General features: G+C 41.0%; 2 protein-coding genes across 2 annotated transcripts; one reads left to right on the top strand and one right to left on the bottom strand.

Moving 5' to 3' along the window:
* The first annotated feature begins 267 nt into the window (after positions 1 to 267).
* Positions 268 to 7,506, top strand: MED4 (mediator complex subunit 4). The gene is made up of 7 exons (XM_077173695.1): positions 268 to 423; positions 2,577 to 2,643; positions 2,994 to 3,164; positions 3,538 to 3,595; positions 4,583 to 4,669; positions 5,460 to 5,591; positions 6,734 to 7,506. The coding sequence occupies exons 1-7, from the start codon at positions 290 to 292 to the stop codon at positions 6,904 to 6,906; spliced, it is 822 nt and encodes a 273-aa protein (XP_077029810.1). The 5' UTR covers positions 268 to 289; the 3' UTR covers positions 6,907 to 7,506.
* A 1,977-nt stretch (positions 7,507 to 9,483) lies between these two features.
* NUDT15 (nudix hydrolase 15) lies at positions 9,484 to 12,481 on the bottom strand. Its single transcript, XM_054655088.2, has 3 exons — positions 12,195 to 12,481; positions 11,896 to 12,086; positions 9,484 to 11,366 (listed from the first exon to the last, which is right to left on the bottom strand). Exons 1-3 carry the CDS (start codon positions 12,347 to 12,349, stop codon positions 11,221 to 11,223), a joined length of 492 nt encoding a protein of 163 aa, XP_054511063.2. The 5' UTR covers positions 12,350 to 12,481; the 3' UTR covers positions 9,484 to 11,220.
* Positions 12,482 to 18,642: the final 6,161 nt, after the last annotated feature.

Raw genomic sequence — 18,642 nt, 5'->3', positions numbered from 1 at the left:
TCTCAGAACTCTTTTCCAACCTAAATGATCCTGTGATTCAAAGAGCAACAAGCGCAGATCCCCGCACAGCGACCCCGCCTCAAGGCGGGCGGGTGACAGACGCACATGCTGCCCGGACGAGGCAGAAGTGCCTCCCTTCCCCTCACACCCCGGTTCCCGGGACGAGCCCGGCCAGCCCCGCGGGAAGGGATCCGCCCGTCCGCCCAACCCGCGCATGCGCGCGCCGCCTCGCGGCTGCAGCCCGTCCCTGCGCCGGCCGGGGGCGGTTCCCGCGCGGGTCCGCGCCCGGATGGCGATGGCGGCGGCGGCGGCGGCAGGAGCAGGAGCCGGGGTCGGGGCGGCGGCGGGCGGGGGAGGCGGGGAGCGGAGCAGCACCCGGGACCGGCTCCTGGCGGCGCTGGAGGATCTCGAGCTCTTGGCCAGGTACCGTGCTCGGGCCCCCGTCGGCCCCGCGTGGCGGCGGGGCGCCGGGGGCGGGGTGAGGGCTCCCGGCGCGGTGCGTGCGCGGAGCCGGCGGCGGGGGCGGCGGGCGGAGCGGCAGCCCCTGAGGGTGGGATGGGAGGGGCCCGGCGCGACCGGAGCCAGCGCTGGCCGAGCCGCTCGGGTTCGCCTTTTCCTGCTCTCTGGCCGTTCTCAGGCCGGCTCTGCGGGTGAGGGGCTGGTGCTGCAGCGGGGCTCGGCCCGGCCCTGCGCAGCGCTTCCCGGCACTCGTCCCAGTGGGAAAGTATCGGTGGTTTGCAGAGAGAAGGAGCAGCTCCCTTTTTCTCCCACTTGCCTTTGTCACTTGGTTGACACCTGGTTTTCTGTGAAGTGCACACTTACACGCCGATTTTAGGCATTTTATGAGTCACTAAAAAATATGCTTAAGTCAGAAATACGTAGATGGTGTTGCATGACATCAGCTGTTCTGGTCACTGCCTGTATTAGTGGTACATTCATTCCACGTAGGCTGCAGAGCTTCTCTTCAGAGTGATAGAAATGCTCAGATACGTAATCCAGGGTCTTGAGTCCTGGCTGGTAATCCCCATCCAAGTTGTCAACCATGTCGTGGAGGCACAGCTGGCAGTGAAGTTCAGATAGTTCCTAACTATTTTCCACACCTCAAGGAGAGCAGGATCTTAGGAAAGCATTTTCAGAGGGAATAACCTGTGCTGTCCGTCTGGCTCACTCGCTCAATGATCCTCAAGAGGAGGATAAGCTATTGGTGAGTTGCTCTCCTTGTGTCTGGTTAAGCTTTATTCTCAGTCACAGATTTTATTCTGACATAAGAGTGGCTGGAGAGCATGTGTTTATGAAAAATGAAAACAAACTTGTTCCTTATCTAAATTACTAATTTTTTTTGGAGCGCTGGAACTGGCATTCTGCCACAATGAAGCCACAGCAACGCTCAGCAGCATTTAGAGAATCTTCCTATTGATCCAGCAAAGTGTTGCAGCACCCTGGGGGTAGGCCTTTCTCTGTCACAGTACTGGTTTGGTGGTAGGGGCAGAAATTAAGTCACATGTCTAATCTGGAACCTTTCTGTAGTTTTGAATCTACATCTGTGCATTACCTGGCTGACACAGGGCAGAATTACAGCCCGTGACATCACCCTCGATGGTGGTACCTGACCTACTTAAAATGGATTTGCTACTGCTCAGTGTTGGTCAGATGGAATAAAGCTTTAGTGACAGTGACAAGTTTCTTTATTCTCTAATTGTTTCAAATCATAGTAGTGTTCAGGAGTGACCAAGAGACACAGACCAAGATCAGAGCTTTACTGGGTTTTTTTTTGAGACATTTCTGGCTCCACTGCTGTATTACTCACACACCCCACTGAACTGGACCAAGCAAATAATCCACACTGGACCAAGCAAATAATCAGTACTTCCAAGGGCAGTGTCTCCGTGCTTAGGGTTGAACTGCCATTCAGAGTCTTAGAAGTCAGATAACTTTGCTCAGTTTACAGAAAATGCCTCTTTGCATTGTGATACCCAGAGGCTCTTCAGAACAGTGGCAGAGTATCTGGATATCTGGGAGAGTGATCAAGAGGTCTGTTTGAGAAGCACTTCTAGCACCAGAATATTACCAGGGTTCTTTTATATTTTTTGTATGCTTGATGCACAGCTAATATACCATTGTGGAAATACTCGTTGTAAAAGTAGTTCCATAACACACTCTGTTGATATTTGAAAATGTAGACTTAGTTGCTCTAAATAACAAGTATATTGGGGAAAAAATGGAGAAAAGTAGAGAAGTAAAACAGTGCAACAAATAAAGGTAGAGGTAGTAGAAGAAGGGTCTGAGGGCACTCCATTATGCTGTTTCTTCTCTCAGATTCTGCTCATGTCTTTTATGGTTTAACAGGAACTTAGCATATTTCTTGAGTTCAAATACATGGGGGCTTCATGAGCTCAAATAACAAGGAATAAAGTGTGCTTTCTTGGTTGAAAAATCCCTGTCCACACTGTACTATAAAATATAAAATACTCAGGTCCATGAATACTTTTGTAATGATACCAATCCTCTGGGTAATTTTGGGATGACTTGATGTGAGAATGCCTTAGAAAATTGTTCAAACTGAGTTCTCCTTTCAGGGAGCTAATTGAAATTTTGGCAATTTCAAGAAACCAAAAGCTTCCACAACCGGGAGAGGAGAGCCAGGTAAGCTGATTTTCTGAATTGTGTTTCTTTGGGTAAGCATAATGCTTTACTTCTAACTTTTTTCCATTCTTTTGTTTGTTCTTACTTTTTCCCTTTGTCTGTGCCTATATTCGAGTTAATGGTCACAAGGGGCTTTGGCCCTGCTGCAAAGGCATTATTGGTTCTCCTGTTTTTTATTCATTTTTTATGTGCTTTATAGGCTGTTTCTGCAAACAGAAAGAAATTTTGTTTCATTTTTCATTCAAACAAAAATACTCCTATGGATGCCATTTGCTCTTCTTTGTAGCATGACTGAGGGTGTGTTGTTACTCTAGCCAAATTAAAAGTTGTGCAAAACTGTTGTTCAATAGATCCTGGAACTGCTGATTCAGAGAGATGGAGAGTTTCAAGAGCTAATGAAGTTGGCAGTTGATCAGGGAAAAATCCATCATGAAATGCAGCTCTTAGAAAAGGTAGTAGAAAAGCGGGATAATGATATTCAGCAGCTGCAGAAACAGCTTAAAGAAGCAGAGCACATACTGGTAAGTTCATAATGATGTGTTTGCTTTTGAGCATCTTCTTGTAAAAAAGGTGGTTCTGGGCAAAGTGATGTTGTGTTAGTTTGAGAAGATTTAAATATTTAAAACTTCATAAGAGCTTAGTGGTTTGGGTTTTTTCGCAGTAGTCAAACACTGTTTAGTTATCATGGTATTAAGTTTTTTTTTAAATAATGCTAATTTGCTTCTAAATCTACATTATTTCAGTGTATTTGGAAAATGTTCACAGAAGTTTCTCTTCTAAAATGGAATTAAATGGAAGGGTTTATTTAGAAAGCTGACTTTATGTAGATGTTTATAAATTAAAGATGCATTGAAGGTTTGGTTTCCTTTGTGGGTTTTTATTTTTTACAACTAGGCAACAGCTGTTTATCAAGCAAAGGAAAAACTGAAATCAATTGAAAAAGCACGAAAAGGTGAGTATCCATAATTGTACATACTAAGTAAATGCAATTCTATAGAAAGCTGTTAGTGAGCTCAAATTGGGCCTTTTAAATTTTTTTAAATTCTCCCATCACAGATTTCAGATGCTTTGTGTATAAACAAATTTCCATTTCATTATGAAACTGTAACCATTTTCTCAGAATAAAGGCAGCATTGAATTTTATTTTTTTTTTTGTGGCAAACATATTTTAATATGAAAGTGTCTCAGCAGTCTTCTTGGACTGATAATAGTATGTCTGATTACTTAAGTACATTACCAAATTTCCTCAGGAGGTTTGCTAAGGAAAGGAAGAGAATGTTTGTGTGTATATGCACACACTGACTAGCTGGTGAGCTGGTGATAGCTGATACTAGATTGTAATTGTAGCAATTCCTGCCATTCTGTGGCACTTACCAAACTAACTTTTTTTGGGAGGGGAGAAGGCATCTTCTTCAGGTTGTTTTGCTTAGTTTTGTTTTTGGTTTTTTTTTTTTTTTTATGGTGTCTTCTATCATTTTGTTATGCCTCTTTCATCTAGAAAATCAAGGAATTGAATAAAGTTTCTATTAATCTAATACAAGCACATATTTGGAAGGACTCTTCTGGCTACAGTCTATAGTTACTAAACAAATAAAACTTTGCTACAGAAAGTTCTATAGTAAGCAGGAGCTGAAGTTTTAGACTTTTTTTGTGCTTGTCAAGTACACTTGTTTAAAAGATTGTTTGTGGTTTTCATGAGGTTGAAGAAGCATTGATATTGAAGGTTTTTTGTACTTCTGTGTGTAAAATCAGTTCACTGCAAAGCTCATCTTTGCATAGATTGAGAATCTTCTAAACAGTCATTGCTTTTGAACCAGGCTCTTAATGTTTGGCAAAATCACATTCCCAGCCTTTTAAATATTGGTGGTCAATATTCTGAAATAATTAAATGACACAATCTCTTGAGAATGCAGCAACATTTTTTTTTCCATTCTTCCAGGTGCCATTTCCTCTGAAGAAATAATTAAATATGCCCATAGGATCAGTGCTAGCAATGCTGTTTGTGCCCCTCTGACGTGGGTACCAGGTAACTGTTGTGTTTATGATAGTAGATTTTTTTTCTTAATAATAAATCATGGTTAATATCTGCTCTTAAAATGTTTTTATACAGTGATAAACACCAGGGTCTATTAGACTAGAATTGTTTTCAACTGTTATATCCATATTCTAAAATGAATATCCAAAATCTGTGGACTTCACATACACCTCCAAGAGGTTATGAAACTGTCTGCTTTCATTAACAGACTGGCCTCTGTTCTTCCTTGTTTGCCTTTTTCCCCTGAATATTTACCCTGATAATAAGTCAAAGCCAAGTATGCTAAAGGCTTTTCTATGTGTTTGGTTGTGTTCCCTCTTGCCCCTTACAATATTCTTTCAGAGAGTGTTAGTAAACAGTGGAGCCAGAAGCAGAACTTTTACTATGACATGTTTCAATTTTGGGTACTACCCTCCTTGTCCAAAATGAAAATGTGTTTCATCCAATTCCTGTCCTTGCTGTTTAGCTGTGAAGTAGCAGGGTGAGCAAAGATATCTTTTAAACATGATGGATTTGTTTGGGTTTTTTTTGTTGTTTGAGTTGCTTTGGGTTGTTTGGGGTTTTTTTAATATGCTTTTTCTGCCAAGTTTGAGTGAACAAACAAAGTCTGAGTGAAAGACAGACTTGGATTTTAATAGAACAGGTGTGATGCTCATTACTCATCCAAGCAACCAGAATATGGGGGTTTTTGGTCATTCAGCTAGGCTCTGAAGCTAACGCTAATGTCTGCAAGACAATTGTTAAATATTTCAAGGCATTCTTTTTCCTTTTTTTCTTAAAGGGGACCCACGTAGGCCATATCCTACAGATCTGGAAATGAGAAGTGGTCTCTTGGGTCAGATGAACAACCCACCCACCAATGGAGTCAATGGACACTTACCAGGGGATGCACTTGCAGCAGGCAGACTGCCAGGTAAGTGAAACTCAGGTTTTTTTTTTCTTTATTGCTTATAGATTCATAGCAGTTATACATTTCCCTTACCAAAGGCAAATCAGAGGTAAAGCAATGAAAATTGTGGTTGATGTTGTTCCCTAGCAGTGAACACCTAGTAAAGAAAGGTAATTAGAAGTTGCATATTTTTTGTGTATGTTTTAGTAGAGCCCATTCTGGCTGGCTCCTTTGCCTTAGAGGATGCAGACTTGATCCATTTACTTTTGAGTGCTGTCTCTATAAGAACTGAAAGGAATTTGCAGGAATTTTAGGAATTTTCTTTGAGAAACTGGAAAATGTGGGATTTAAACTCCTCCAGTAAAATTCTTAATTGAGTCTTGGGCTCCTCTGTCAGGTTAAACACTCACACAGACTGTCAAGGTAAGAGGGAAACATTGATTTACAAGAAAGTTGAAGCTGCCTGGGCATTTTGTGTAGGGATGCTGAATCTGTTGGTGTGTGGAGGCATGTCCTGAGAATGCTAATTATGGGATCTAGTCCTTTTGGAGACTCCTGCAGAGATATCCAGTTACTGAGTCCTTAGTGAATGTGCAGACCAGTTTCTGGACTGCTCAGTAGCCTCCAAACTTTGAGGCTGCTTAGCACACCCATTCAGCCTGGTTTAATAGCAGACTGCTTCTAGCATTGAAGCATGGCCACACAATGTAAAACACTAGCTTCCATTCTGAGCTGCTTTTTAGGCATATTTGGATAAAGCCTTTTTCTCTGAATTTTTATGTTCTGCCTGATTTTTTTTTGAATCTAATATTTTAATCTATTTTTGCATACTGACAGACTGTGATAATTTTCATTACTCCCAGTAGTTGTGAATGCTGAATCAGTTTAAACTGTGCTTTGAAGATGAAAAGCTCTGTATTGAATATGAGTTATCAAGAGCCACCTACATAAATGGGCCTCTCTGGCAGAGCAGACTTTCACAATTATAGAATTGCTCCATCATGAGATGTTTTCCAGCTGTTTCTGGATGGTTTAATCTGTCCAAAATTTAGAAAGGATTTCAAGATTTGTTTTGATTTTATATTGAAGTTCTGGTTGAGCTGTCATGTTGAATTTGTCAATATACAAAACTGAAAGTTTTCTTGATGATGCCTCTGTTTTTCCAGATGTGCTTGCTCCTCAGTATCCTTGGCAGTCAAGTGATATGTCAATGAACATGCTACCTCCTAATCATAGTAATGACTTCATGCTGGAGCCTCCAGGACACAATAAAGAGAATGAAGATGATGTAGAAGTTATGTCAACAGACTCCTCAAGCAGCAGCAGTGACTCAGACTAGGTACAAGGGGGACAGTACCCCTAGTAGACCTTTCCTGTGGTGAAGGTAGGTTAGATGCTGTTTGTCACAAACTGCAATATCCTTTTTTTTGTTACACCAGCAGCCCTGTGCAGGGAGAAGATAACAGCTGGCTCAGAAATAGGGTGACTAATTTAAAACCATGGACTACAGATTTGTTTTTTTTCCTGTTAGATGTTCTGGGAGCTGGGAGAAATGTCTGGGAGCTGTCTGCTGGGGGAGAGATGTCAGATTTTCAGTGATTGTGTAAATGTATGTTTGCAAGAGATGTGTAAATATATATTTATATATATGTATTTACTATACATTAGATGACATAAGTTCCTGGGAAAAAAATGTGTAAGGGGAATCCCCTTGTATGTTTGTTAGTAACTTTACTTTTTTGATGATAGCCTTTTCTATGCCACAGAAATGAAACATGAAGTTTGTAATGTATCTTTTTTTTGTTACTGCCTAAATCTGTGTTCTTGATCATCTGTGTATCAAGGACAAAAATATGGCAATAAGGTGTAATAAAAGAGTTTGTAATTATTGTAATATATAATGAATGATTTGTCATAAATAAACTCAGCTTTGATCTAACTTCAATTTTCCAAACTTGAATCTTACATGAGTTGCCATGTAACTTCAATACTCAGCACATTTTATCCCAGTATGTGGTTGAATTCTGACTGAGTTTCAGAAGTTTGTACTCCATTTTTCCCTATGCAAAATGCCCAGTCAGCATTAGAAGCAGCTGAGGAGGAGTCAGAAGTGGAAAGCCTGTCCTTCCTTTTCAGGTGAGCCCTTCCAGGTGCACACAAAGCTGGGCAGACCCTGAAGCAGTGAGTGCCCACCCACAAGGCTGCCCCCAATACTTGGTTAAGTGTCCTGGGACCCTGGAGGTGACACACTGTGGGGCATGCTGCAGGTTTAGCTCCTTTCAGATCAAAGCGCTCAAGGATTTTTTTGTCCTTGTCATCTATAATTTTTTCAGTTCTTTGAACCTGCTAATTTGTTTACTTTCACAACTACATTTCCTGCATCAGCTGCAATGATATTTTGTTTTTCCAAAGGCACTTCCCTTGGCTTTCCTTTCCTTGTTCTGTTTTGCTTAAGGAGTCATTTTATGACAGCTGCTTTTCTCTTATGTAACCCTCTGATAGAATTTCAAAACTCATGTGAACTGTTGCTCCTGGCAGTTAAAGGTTTCTGTCCTGCAGCACAGATCACAATTCTCTTCCCTTTTCCATTTTGTAGATTCCTCATAGGAAGTATCTGATGAATCAGGTAATTTCTCCTCTGCTCAAGTAATCTTTCAAACATTGCTGCCAGTAATGCTGCCACCTGTGACCAATCTGTACAAATCCCATCAGGCTGTAGAAAGAAGGACTTCAGTCACATTCAATCACAGTATATGGGGAAGTGGGTTTTGTTTTCAGAGAAATGGAGAATTTGGTTTTGTTTCAGCTGTTCCTTTTAGAAGTATTTTCAGAGTTATTAAACTGTCACCTCTTTCACAACTTGAAGTTATTAATATATGTACATACTGTAACCTTTATTCAGTATCATGTTCTCCTCTTGGGTGCTTATCTCCAATGTCTTTCCTGTTTCATTCACATTAATCCAAATACATGTGCCCTGTCTCAGTCATTCTAGTTAACCTTGCCTACCCCTTTTCTAGCTCACATTAGTGATCAGAATCATACACAATATTACAAAATGGAGTTTCTTAATGCTTTGTATAATGGGATTGGTATTTTCTTTCATCTCTTAGCACACACAGTTCACCAGCCTCTTTTGTCTTCTAACTTACAAGGACATTCTTGAAACAAAATACAAACGTAATTAAAATTCATGGGAAGTGTAGTGTTACAGTCTACTCAAAACTCTTCTATGGCTGTATCTATGTAATTCACCAACTGAAATATTGTGGAGGTGGGTGATTGTTTTCAGACATAAGAGGGAACTGAAGTAATGACCACTTCTTTTTCTGGCTTGTTAGTTACTCTGTTATGGGATTAAATGGAACCAATATATTACATCTAATAAATAGGTAGGGCAACAGCACTGCCCACTGTTCATTTAGCATAAATTCAAAATTTGGGTATTAGATGCATTCTAATCAGTTCCTTTGCATCAGTGCTGCAAACTATGTGCAGTTCAGGAGTATGCTTCTCAGTGCTGCCTAACTATAATGCCATTTTAGGTGAATTCTGTCAGTTACAAGCAGTTTAGTGAACCATGATATCATAACTGAGTGTTCTGTTATTCAGTGGCTTATATATGTACATAATAGATTTTCCTATTTAGCAAAAGTACCAAAAATCAAAGTAAAGACTTAGTTGAAAGGACTGAGTCTTGGCAGCTAAAATCGACTGAGAACCACATTTTCTGGAGGGGTGGGAAATATAAATGTGTGATACATACAAACTTATTTAAGTTGGGGAATGCTGACAGCTGGTTGCAGTAATCTGTCCATTTTGAAAAGATACAGAAATGCTGACATATGGAGATACTGTTGTGTCCTCATTTCAGTGTCTACTTGTGTATTTACAAGAAATAGAATGTATATAACCATTAACAAAATATGCCAAGAAAGTATTTATTGCATGAGCAGACCATTTACAGTGGTCCCTGTTCTCTCATCAGGACCTAGATGTTTTCTAAAATAAAAAATTGTACTAAATAATTTTATTTTTTTTTTCTTCGTTATTCTTTGTGACAGATGGACAGGACATCTGTCAACTCTTCCTACAGCTTCTTTGTTGACAGCTGAATGGAATAATTTTCGGTGTACATAAGGTTGCTTGCAGGAAGCAAATCTCCACTTTTGAATAGAAAAATAAAATTTTTACAAAGTTACAGTAGCAAAGGAATTTTTGGTGAAATTTCCCATTTCAAGACTGCTGTGTAATGTTACTTCTTTCTTCACTTCAGAGAACGGGTGTCTGTCCTAAGGGAAGTTGCACATAATTAATACTTCAAACTCTAATTAGGAGGATTGCCAGGGGCAGTAGCATCCTTATGCCTCATCACTCTGTTTCTCAGCAAGAAGAGCCATCTCCATTTAAAAAAATGTATGTTCAAAGTAAGGAAGAGCCTTAAATCCCTCAAGCTGATTTCTTTTAAGAACTGAGAAGTCAATTCATAATTCCAGGCAATTTTAATCTCTCAGTATTGTGCCTGTACTTCATTCAAAAGAAATTAAAGATACCTTACAACATTTTTGTACAATGAGTATATCTAAAGGGAATAGACAAGAGTTATGCTATAAAAGAACCCTGACAAGAAAAAAAATGAGCCAACTAGTGATTTGAAAGTTATATCTTAAAATTAATTGCTGATGTCTTTCCAACAGCTGGAAAAGAATCAAAATTAGTTACAGATTCTAGAAAAATTTAAAATATTAACTTCTTTGTTTTGTATGTACTGTTGGTACTGTAATTTCATTCACTAACAACTTAGTCGTTTAATCAGTCAAACTGAAAATTCACAATTTTACCAAATCTCAATAGCCAGCCATACAGAACTACACCCATGTGTGCAGTTTAATACTGACAACTCTTTTTAGCCACTAAGTATGATTTTTGCCATGGAGCTACACTTATAAATGAAATTTGTGTCAGCCTAGTAGAGTAGGCACCTCTCCATTCCAAGAGTTCAGTAGCAAATTCAGACCAGTTGCAGAGATCTGATTTCTGCAGATAAATTCAATGCAATTGAGGTTCTAAACAGAACTCTGTTATGATAACAACTGGCAAGAAGGGTCAGGGAATTTTCATTCCCTGCAATAAGTCATGACAATCTTTTCACATTTATAATACTCTTTTGATTTTCAAGTGTATACTGCTGTCTGCAGGGGAAAAAAGGCTTTGTCTATTAAATGTAACTTTTGCTCATGACAGTAGCTTCATAAGTGAAGCTAAGAGACAAGGCCAAGTTTTAAAATTGGTCCAATAATTACAGGAAAGCAGATTTAAATGAGTAAGTTTTGCTGCAACTGCTTTTAAGTGAGTAAGCTTCCCTGGCTAGTGCTGATTTCCAAATGGCTGGTCATCCATGTAAAGACTAACTAGATAAAACACTGAGTTTTCAGTAGAAGAAAAAGTTAATTATTAGCTACTAAACCTAGAAGTGGGTCTGGAATGAGAGACAACTGTCATGTGAAATATGGGAAAAGCACTGAAACAGTTGGCATGTTCTTTGGGAAAGATAATATTTTCGCATGGGCAGGGTGAGCACTTTGTATTTTTTTCTTTTACACCAAAAAAGCAGGTCTGTCCTTTAGTTTGTTACATAACATACAATTTGTTTTTACTCTAATTGGTGACTTCCAGTGTATCCCTTTAGATGATCGAGCTCTTCTGTAAAAGGATTGTAACCTTGCTCTCTTAAACAGCGTAAGGCCCAGAACAGTTGATCTGCTGGAGGAAATTCATCCCATTTGACCCATTCCCAGCCTGTAGGAAAAAAAAAAAAAAGAAAAAAAAAGAAAAAGGAAGAAAAATCTGAGTAAAGAGTTAAGATGGGACCCAAGAAAACAGCATGAAGCTGTGGCAGGAGAGGTTTAGGCTGGATGTTAGGAAAAGGTGGTGGGGCACTGGAATAGGCTCTATAGTGCAGCCTGACAGAGCTCAAGGAGTGTTTGGACAACTCAGGCACAAAGCGGGATTGCTGAGGTTGCCCCGTGCAGGGCCAGGAATGGGATTTAATGATGCTTGGGGGTCCCTTCCAACTCAGGATATTCTTTGTTTCTGTGATATAACAATTCTTCCTCTTCAAGTATAGATGGATCATATAGAAACTACCAATACAAAGACAAGTGACAGAGTCATTTTGCCTGAGCAGCTTTTTCATTTCCCAGAGAAGCTGTGGATGCCGCATCCCTGGGAGCGTTCAAGGCCAGGCTGGATGAATCTGGGAGCCACCTGACCTAGTGGGTGGTGTCCCTGCCCGCGGCACGGCGCTTGGAACAAGATGCTTACTCACCCTCGTTCTTGTCGGGCTCCTGGTTGCGCGGCTCGGCGCCCGGCTCGGCCTCGCCCTTCATGAGCACGGTGACATAGTGGTAGCGCTGGGACAGGCACGCCGCGTTCACGGCCGACGCGAACCGCACGTGGCGCAGCGGCAGCGCCGCCTCCTCCAGCGTCTCCCGCGCCGCGCACTCCGCCAGGCTCTCCCTGCGGGCGGGCAGGCAAGGGAAAGCACGGCACGGCACCGCACGGCCGCCTCAGGGCACGGCGGGCAAGGGAAGGGCAGGGCGGGGAGGGAGGGCGCGGGGCTCCTACCCGAACTCCAGGTGGCCTCCGGGGAGCTGGTAGGTGCCGGCGCCCAGCGCGCCTTTCCGCTTGCCCAGCAGGACGCAGCCGGGGTGCGCGGCGCTGGTGACCACCACCCCCACGCCGACCCCGGGCCGCCGCGGCTGAGCCGCCTGCTCGCCCATGGCTGCCCCCGGCGCTCGGCGAGGCTCGGTCCCGCCGGGGCAGGCGGGGGCGGATCCGCCAATCGCGGCTCGGGATCCCGGGTTTTGGCAGGCCCTTGGCCGGGGGTGTGTCTGGAGAGCGCGATTGCGCCTGGTGGTGACGTCGCTGGTGAGAAAGGGGGCGAGGTTTCAAGGCAGGGTCGAAGGGAGAGGTGCCCTGTCCTGCTATTTGCCTGGGATCCTTGCCTCTCAAACCGCAGGGACTTGTGAGCTCACCGGGAATAGAAAAGGCGTTTGTGCAAACGAGGGGCAGCTGAAAACAAGCAAGATGCGACTCGGTTTTTGAAGGTCAAGGAGCCAGTCGGTCTCTGACTGCAGATTTGTTCAGGATTTAAAAAGTGGCCCTTCTTTGGTTAGCCCACTGTTTCTGGTATGTGAAGAGTCCGACTCTGAAGTGTCGCATTGGAATTATTTAAAAAGGAAGCTACAAACTTAGCTGAGCAGAGCTCCACAGGCAGAATAAAAGTTCCTGACTGATAAAAAATAAAAGTTTCTGCCGGCAAATACTTACCTTCATTCTCACATTTTTATAAATTACAAAGATATGTAGAATACAAGATACAAGCTTTCGTTTTCTTTATAAACAACTGCAAAGTTTGTCAGAGTTTCCCCTTCTTCAGCCTATTGATCACAACAGAGAAAGAGGTTTTTTATTTGCGGACCTTTCAAAGTGGTTTTGGGTTTTTGTTTGTTTGGTTTTGGGGATTTTTTTGGTAAGGTTCTAAAATATTTATGTACAGATGTTTTTATTTACATATGAAAGTCACAGGGCCAAACTGGCTGAAGCTTAATCACATTTTCTGCGATTAGTTTTCTGGGGTTTAACTGCCCGAAGTGGCTCAATGCAGCATCAGATGTGTCCCACTGTTGGCATAAAGGGCATGTCAGGAGCAAATGTCTGGGTGTGCTAGAAGCAAGGCTGCCCTTTGGCACTATTTGGCCCCGCTGCTTAAGTGTGATGTCAGCCCATATCCTGTGGCAATCACATATCCTCTGAACAGAGAGAGACACAGCTCTCCCAGGATTTTCCTGGGAAGCTGTGAGAAGCTGTGAGAAAGCTCAGAGAAAGAATAAAAATTATTATCTCAACCTCTGCACCTGGCAGGCAATCTCTGTTTGTCAAAGATGTTTACAAGAATTTGTCCCTTCTTGACCAATAGGTGAGAGAAGATTCCTAAAGGCCAATCAGGTCCCCCATTGTTTCAATAAGAACTGTGGATTTATAATAATAAAGTGCCTTTTCATGCCTTCTGATGATGGAGCCTCTGTATCACCTTTGGCTCTCCCTGATACCCCTTCAGTGATAATACCCTGAATTACTGACATTGGTAAATAACAGCAATAATAATAAATAATCTTGAGCAAATTGCCAAGCTAACAAGACTTTTTGTAAACCAAGCTCATTCATTTGTATCTGTCACCCCAGTACAGCTGAGTATCCTAAGTATCCTAATCCATGAGGATATCCATTAGGAGTATCCTAATCTCCAGATGAAACACCAGACATATCAGTTATATCACGTCTGTATTTACATTTCAAGACAACAATTTTACAAAAGCCATATCAAAGATTGCTCCTCACCCACAAAGCTCATTTTGGTCCAATACATTAAAACACCACAAAGGTTTTTACCTGACCAGTGAAAACATTCTACTTTCTATGTACACCATTTTCCTGTACCTTTTACCAAACAGCATTTAGTGACAAGTCTTGAGGGTGACCCATTGATTTATTTTTAAATTAAAAAAACAAAAAGTCCATATGGTCATTATGTTTATTTACTATATTAGCAGGATACAATTAAATGAAAATGTTATATGAAGATGATTATGTAGAAATGTTATATGATGATTATGTAAAAAGTATGTTTTTACAAGGAATATATTTTTATTTGTCAGTATGCTAAGATTTTCCCTTCCTCTCTACCATCTTCTTGATCACAACAAAGATGTGAAGTATTACCCTTTTACAAAATTTTAAAATGGCTAAGTTTTTGTTAAGGTTTTGAAATCTCATTGCATATAGATGTTCAGACTTGTTTCAATTTTTTCACCTTACACTTGTGATCATTAATATAAATAATATTGTATGAAAAGAAGCATTTTGTTGACTGAATCTGTTCTAATTGGTTTCATTCTAGGATTTATTTAGGACATAACTATGCAGCCAGGTATTGCAGATCATGAAGTAAATACAGGCTGGTTTTCTGAGTCTGATGGTGAACAGACATTCACTGAAGAAAGATATGGGAATATCTTTCTTCAGTGGATGAGAAAGTAGCAAAATCCTCTGCCACAGAATGAGAAAGTAGCAAAATGAGAAAGAATCTCACAGAATGAGAAAGTAGCAAAATCCTCTGCCACAATTTGAAAAGCTTGAAAGATTATGATTTATATATACTTGTAAATTTGTTTATTAATATTTCATCTGAGGAAGTACTTCTGTGAGCCAAAACAGTGTATTTGAACCGGCATGTGTCCAGCAGCTACTGGAAAAGAGGCAGATATTTTTCAGGCCCAATCCCTTGTTCTTTATGCTAACGCTTTTATTGATTGAAGTGTTATTGAATGAACTGTATGTCTGAGGTGATCTGGATCAAAAAACCCTATTTTTTAAACAATTAATCTGTTTTCTAGCATGCTGTGGGTGGCACAAGGAGGGGACAGGACAGAGTTCAATCAGATTAAACACAGCACAAAGCTAAACCTGACTCAGCAAACTGGGAGAGAGATTACATTTTTAGTAGGATGTGATCCCTGATGCAATTTACAGCTCAGGTAAAGTGAGGGAGGCAGCGAGTCAGAGCAGCTGGGAACAAGAATGGTGGGACTAACCATATTAGAAACAGGCCAGATTTATGTCAGATTAAAATGACTACACAGCTGTTCCCTAAGAAGACCACACATAGGGAAAGCAGGTTAGAAAAGCACACAGTGTACAACAGCTTATTGAAAAGCAGCTACACAAGCAGAAAACATCCATCTTTTTGAGAATTTCATACACATGGCTCCCTGGCTGTGGAATTTACTATATATTTGCATTTTCTTAGCAGAAGTATGAACTAGGAGATATAAGGTTTATATTTAAATATTTTACATTGCAAAGCTGGCATTCAGAAGCTGGGTGGAATGTGACAGCAATGCATGACACCAAAGTCCTGCCAGCAACCTGGCTGAAACTTGAACTTGAAAGATTTTTCTTCTCTTGCATTTAAGCAGCTGGTTGTTATCTGGAACCCTGATATTGAAAATGTAACATTGTTAACTGTTTCCTCACTTTTATTTTTAGCAGAATTATTTCCATGACACCACATGTTTCCATTAAATGGCTGTATTTCACCATAAATTACTGCTTGCTGTAATATTATGGCTTCATAAACATTATTAGTGGAAATTAGGCAAAGTGTGATATGTAGTTTTTATGTTGAAATGTTAATAACTTCTGATCACATTTACATATGGAGACAATAATGGTGTGTGCAAGAGCAATAGGACAAATTAGAGCTGTACTACAGGTGTGCTGTCTTCATTGCTTGTTAATTATTTCTTTTCTGTGTCCAGACAGGACTGAGTCATTGGAATGAGTGAAGGTGCTGAGACAATTCTGCTTTATTTGTATCTTTGTCATCAACACTTTAAGTGACCTTGGGCAACTCATAGGTGGGTGAAGATGGACTGTGCTTTGATGAAACTTCTGTGTGTGCTCAATCCCAGGGGACCCTGAATCAGAAGAATATAAAAGTGTCTGTTCCTTATCCATCTAGGATAGTACCTGGAGGTCCAGAATGGATGTCTTGAATACAGTAGGCAATAAATCATGATAGGGTTTTTGACTACTATTCTACAGCTGATCTGTAGCTCAGTGACTGCTCAAGGCAGAGGTGGCTTCTGTGTATTTGCTAACTAACCTTCTTCTTGTTTCTCTTCTTTAACCTACCAAAACTCCTTTTGAGCCCATATAAATTTTCATTATTTGCAGCATCTGTGGCAAGGTGCTCCACAGCTTAACTATGTGAAAGATCATTTTTTGCAAACCAAATCCTTTTGCTTTCATTGAGCCTTTCATCTACCAGCTTTCACTGGTTGGGAAGAGATGGTGCATTAGTGATTAATATTCATACTGTACTCTGTAGAAAACTTACACCTATCCAGACCTTAGAGTGCACACATCAAATGCCTATTTGCTAGGACAGATATCAGAATCCTTGCAGGAAATACACTGGAGCACCCTCAGGGAAGGACCCTGGATTGTCTTTTCTGTATGACTGGGAGAAGAGATGGAATAACCTGTTAATATTGCAAATGGGTGCAGTGAACAGTTTCATGTTGTTAGATAAGCCTGAGGGTCCCCTTATCAGCCTGCAGTTTGTCAAGAGACAGCCAGGATGGTACTCCTGCAGACAAGCGGTGCAGAGAGAATTCACCATCTGTAAGACATGCAACGTAAGGCAGTGTAGACACCACTGAAGGATTATTCTCACTCTGCTTCAAAGTCAGTTTTTCTGCTCTGACCATCAGCTAAATCTGTTTACTCACCTGCCATACCAAAAAAGTGGGCTCTTCCTTCCTGTCTTCAACTGAAAGTGTTCTGGAAAGCTCAGGGTGATTTTCTCCACAGGTACTGGGATGCTTTTTAAACCCCTGATAAATTTCGTCTTGGAAATTTCCTACCCTCTGAACTTATGGCCTTGGCAGAGGCTTTCACTTTCTGACTCTGATGTTCTTGGCAAGACCCTCTCTCCTGATGTTTTTCAACTACAAAGTATCAACCAGTGGAGCTTACAAGGTCTGGGAAATAAATCAGATTGTACCATTCTAACTACATGAATGTGATAAATTTATAATAAAGCAAATTCATGTCTATTCATAATGCCTGAGCCTTCCAGGATGCTATATTTGGCCTCAAACAGGATGCTTTATTTGTCCTGCATGTCCGTTAAAACTTCTTGGTTCCTTCTATCTCATTTAATGTACCTTTTCCCTGCTTCTTTAGAGTTTTAAATACAGCTTTTCAGAGAGGGCCTTGATCCTATGTTAAAAATTTTATTCTGATTTTAGCAAGAAATCTCATAATTTTAAACTTTGAATAGGATGGAATCTATTTCTGGAGATTTAGCAAAACCTCTGGATATCTACTGGAATCCTACAGTGCATTCCTTGTGCAGTCTCTTTAATTGTAAGTCAGATATTGAATGAGGCTGAGCCTATACAAACCTGAGATTATATTGGGCTCACTAGGAATTTGTCTGGTTGTAGCCAAGAGTGTTATCTTTTTGTGTGTGTCTAACAAAATAAAGAAAAGGTGCATGTGTCATTTCCAAGAACTATTGTTTTTAAGATTTTGAGTTGGGCTTACAACCACTTTGTGCTGACAGTCAGAGCCAGGTGGTGGCACTGGTGATCAGACAGAAATCCAGGCATGTTTACAGTCCACCCCAGTTAGACCGAGTTTTCACAGCCAAGAGGAGATCAGAAAATAAAACATTCAGATAATTAAAGCTCTCCATACAGCTGTGTATCAGACTCCAGATAACAGCAGCAGCTGCCTCAGTCAGTCTTTCTACAAGCCCTTCAATATTGTCAGAAGTGGTTTCTGGGACATTTCTTCTTTTGATGTATAAGGTAAAACCGTCTTAATTTTGAAACTGGAAGGCTAAGTCACTCCTAGTGAGAAGAAGATACAGTTGTAGTTGTAACTGACTGTCTTACAGCCATTTTCTAAGGCAAGAATTAATTATAAGCCCAGAGACAGTCGTCCAATTTCCTTCCAGGAGCAAGAAACTGAGTCAGGATTTAAGCCTTGTTTCCTGACCTGCAGACAGTACTTATCTCTGAACAGTAGCTTTGGGCCTTTAAGGTTAAAGTTTAAAGTTTTGCCAATATCCATTACATCCTCTTGTAAACGTTGTTGCAAATCCTTTCCAGAGGTAATTTTGGGAGTCTCCTGGAGTTAGGAGATTTCTTTGTATGTGGAAATGGCATCCATGTACTGTCCTGTGCAGTACGGAACTGCAGCAGGTCCTGTGACTAGTGAAGAGCCACTGTTTGTACAGAGGGCAGAAAAAGCACGGAGTTCAAGTGCTTTTTTTTCCCTTCCCCTTGGCTGGAAGAAATATTTTATCAGCTGTGGTGGGAATCTTGGATGGTCTATCAAAATTTTGCAGCTGCTTACAGGTTCAATAACACGTGCTCCTACCTTGTGTGTCTGCACACAGAGGTGCAGAGCTAAGCACTCTGCAGAGCTCACTGCAGTG

This window comes from Agelaius phoeniceus, chromosome 2 (assembly GCF_051311805.1).
Source record: "Agelaius phoeniceus isolate bAgePho1 chromosome 2, bAgePho1.hap1, whole genome shotgun sequence".
NCBI lineage: Eukaryota > Metazoa > Chordata > Aves > Passeriformes > Icteridae > Agelaius > Agelaius phoeniceus.
This window is presented reverse-complemented; position numbering and strand designations above follow the sequence as displayed.

Excerpts from the sequence above, each read along its gene's own strand:
- NUDT15 (XM_054655088.2), bottom strand. The coding sequence starts at position 12,349 with ATGGGCGAGCAGGCGGCTCAGCCGCGGCGGCCCGGGGTCGGCGTGGGG. Across the intron at positions 12,087-12,194 it reads GGAGGCCACCTGGAGTTCGG|GGAGAGCCTGGCGGAGTGCG; the intron begins GTAGGAGCCCCG and ends GCCCGCCCGCAG. Across the intron at positions 11,367-11,895 it reads GGAGCCCGACAAGAACGAGG|GCTGGGAATGGGTCAAATGG; the intron begins GTGAGTAAGCAT and ends TTTTTCCTACAG.
- MED4 (XM_077173695.1), top strand. The coding sequence starts at position 290 with ATGGCGATGGCGGCGGCGGCGGCGGCAGGAGCAGGAGCCGGGGTCGGG. Across the intron at positions 424-2,576 it reads GATCTCGAGCTCTTGGCCAG|GGAGCTAATTGAAATTTTGG; the intron begins GTACCGTGCTCG and ends TTCTCCTTTCAG. Across the intron at positions 3,165-3,537 it reads AAGAAGCAGAGCACATACTG|GCAACAGCTGTTTATCAAGC; the intron begins GTAAGTTCATAA and ends TTTTACAACTAG.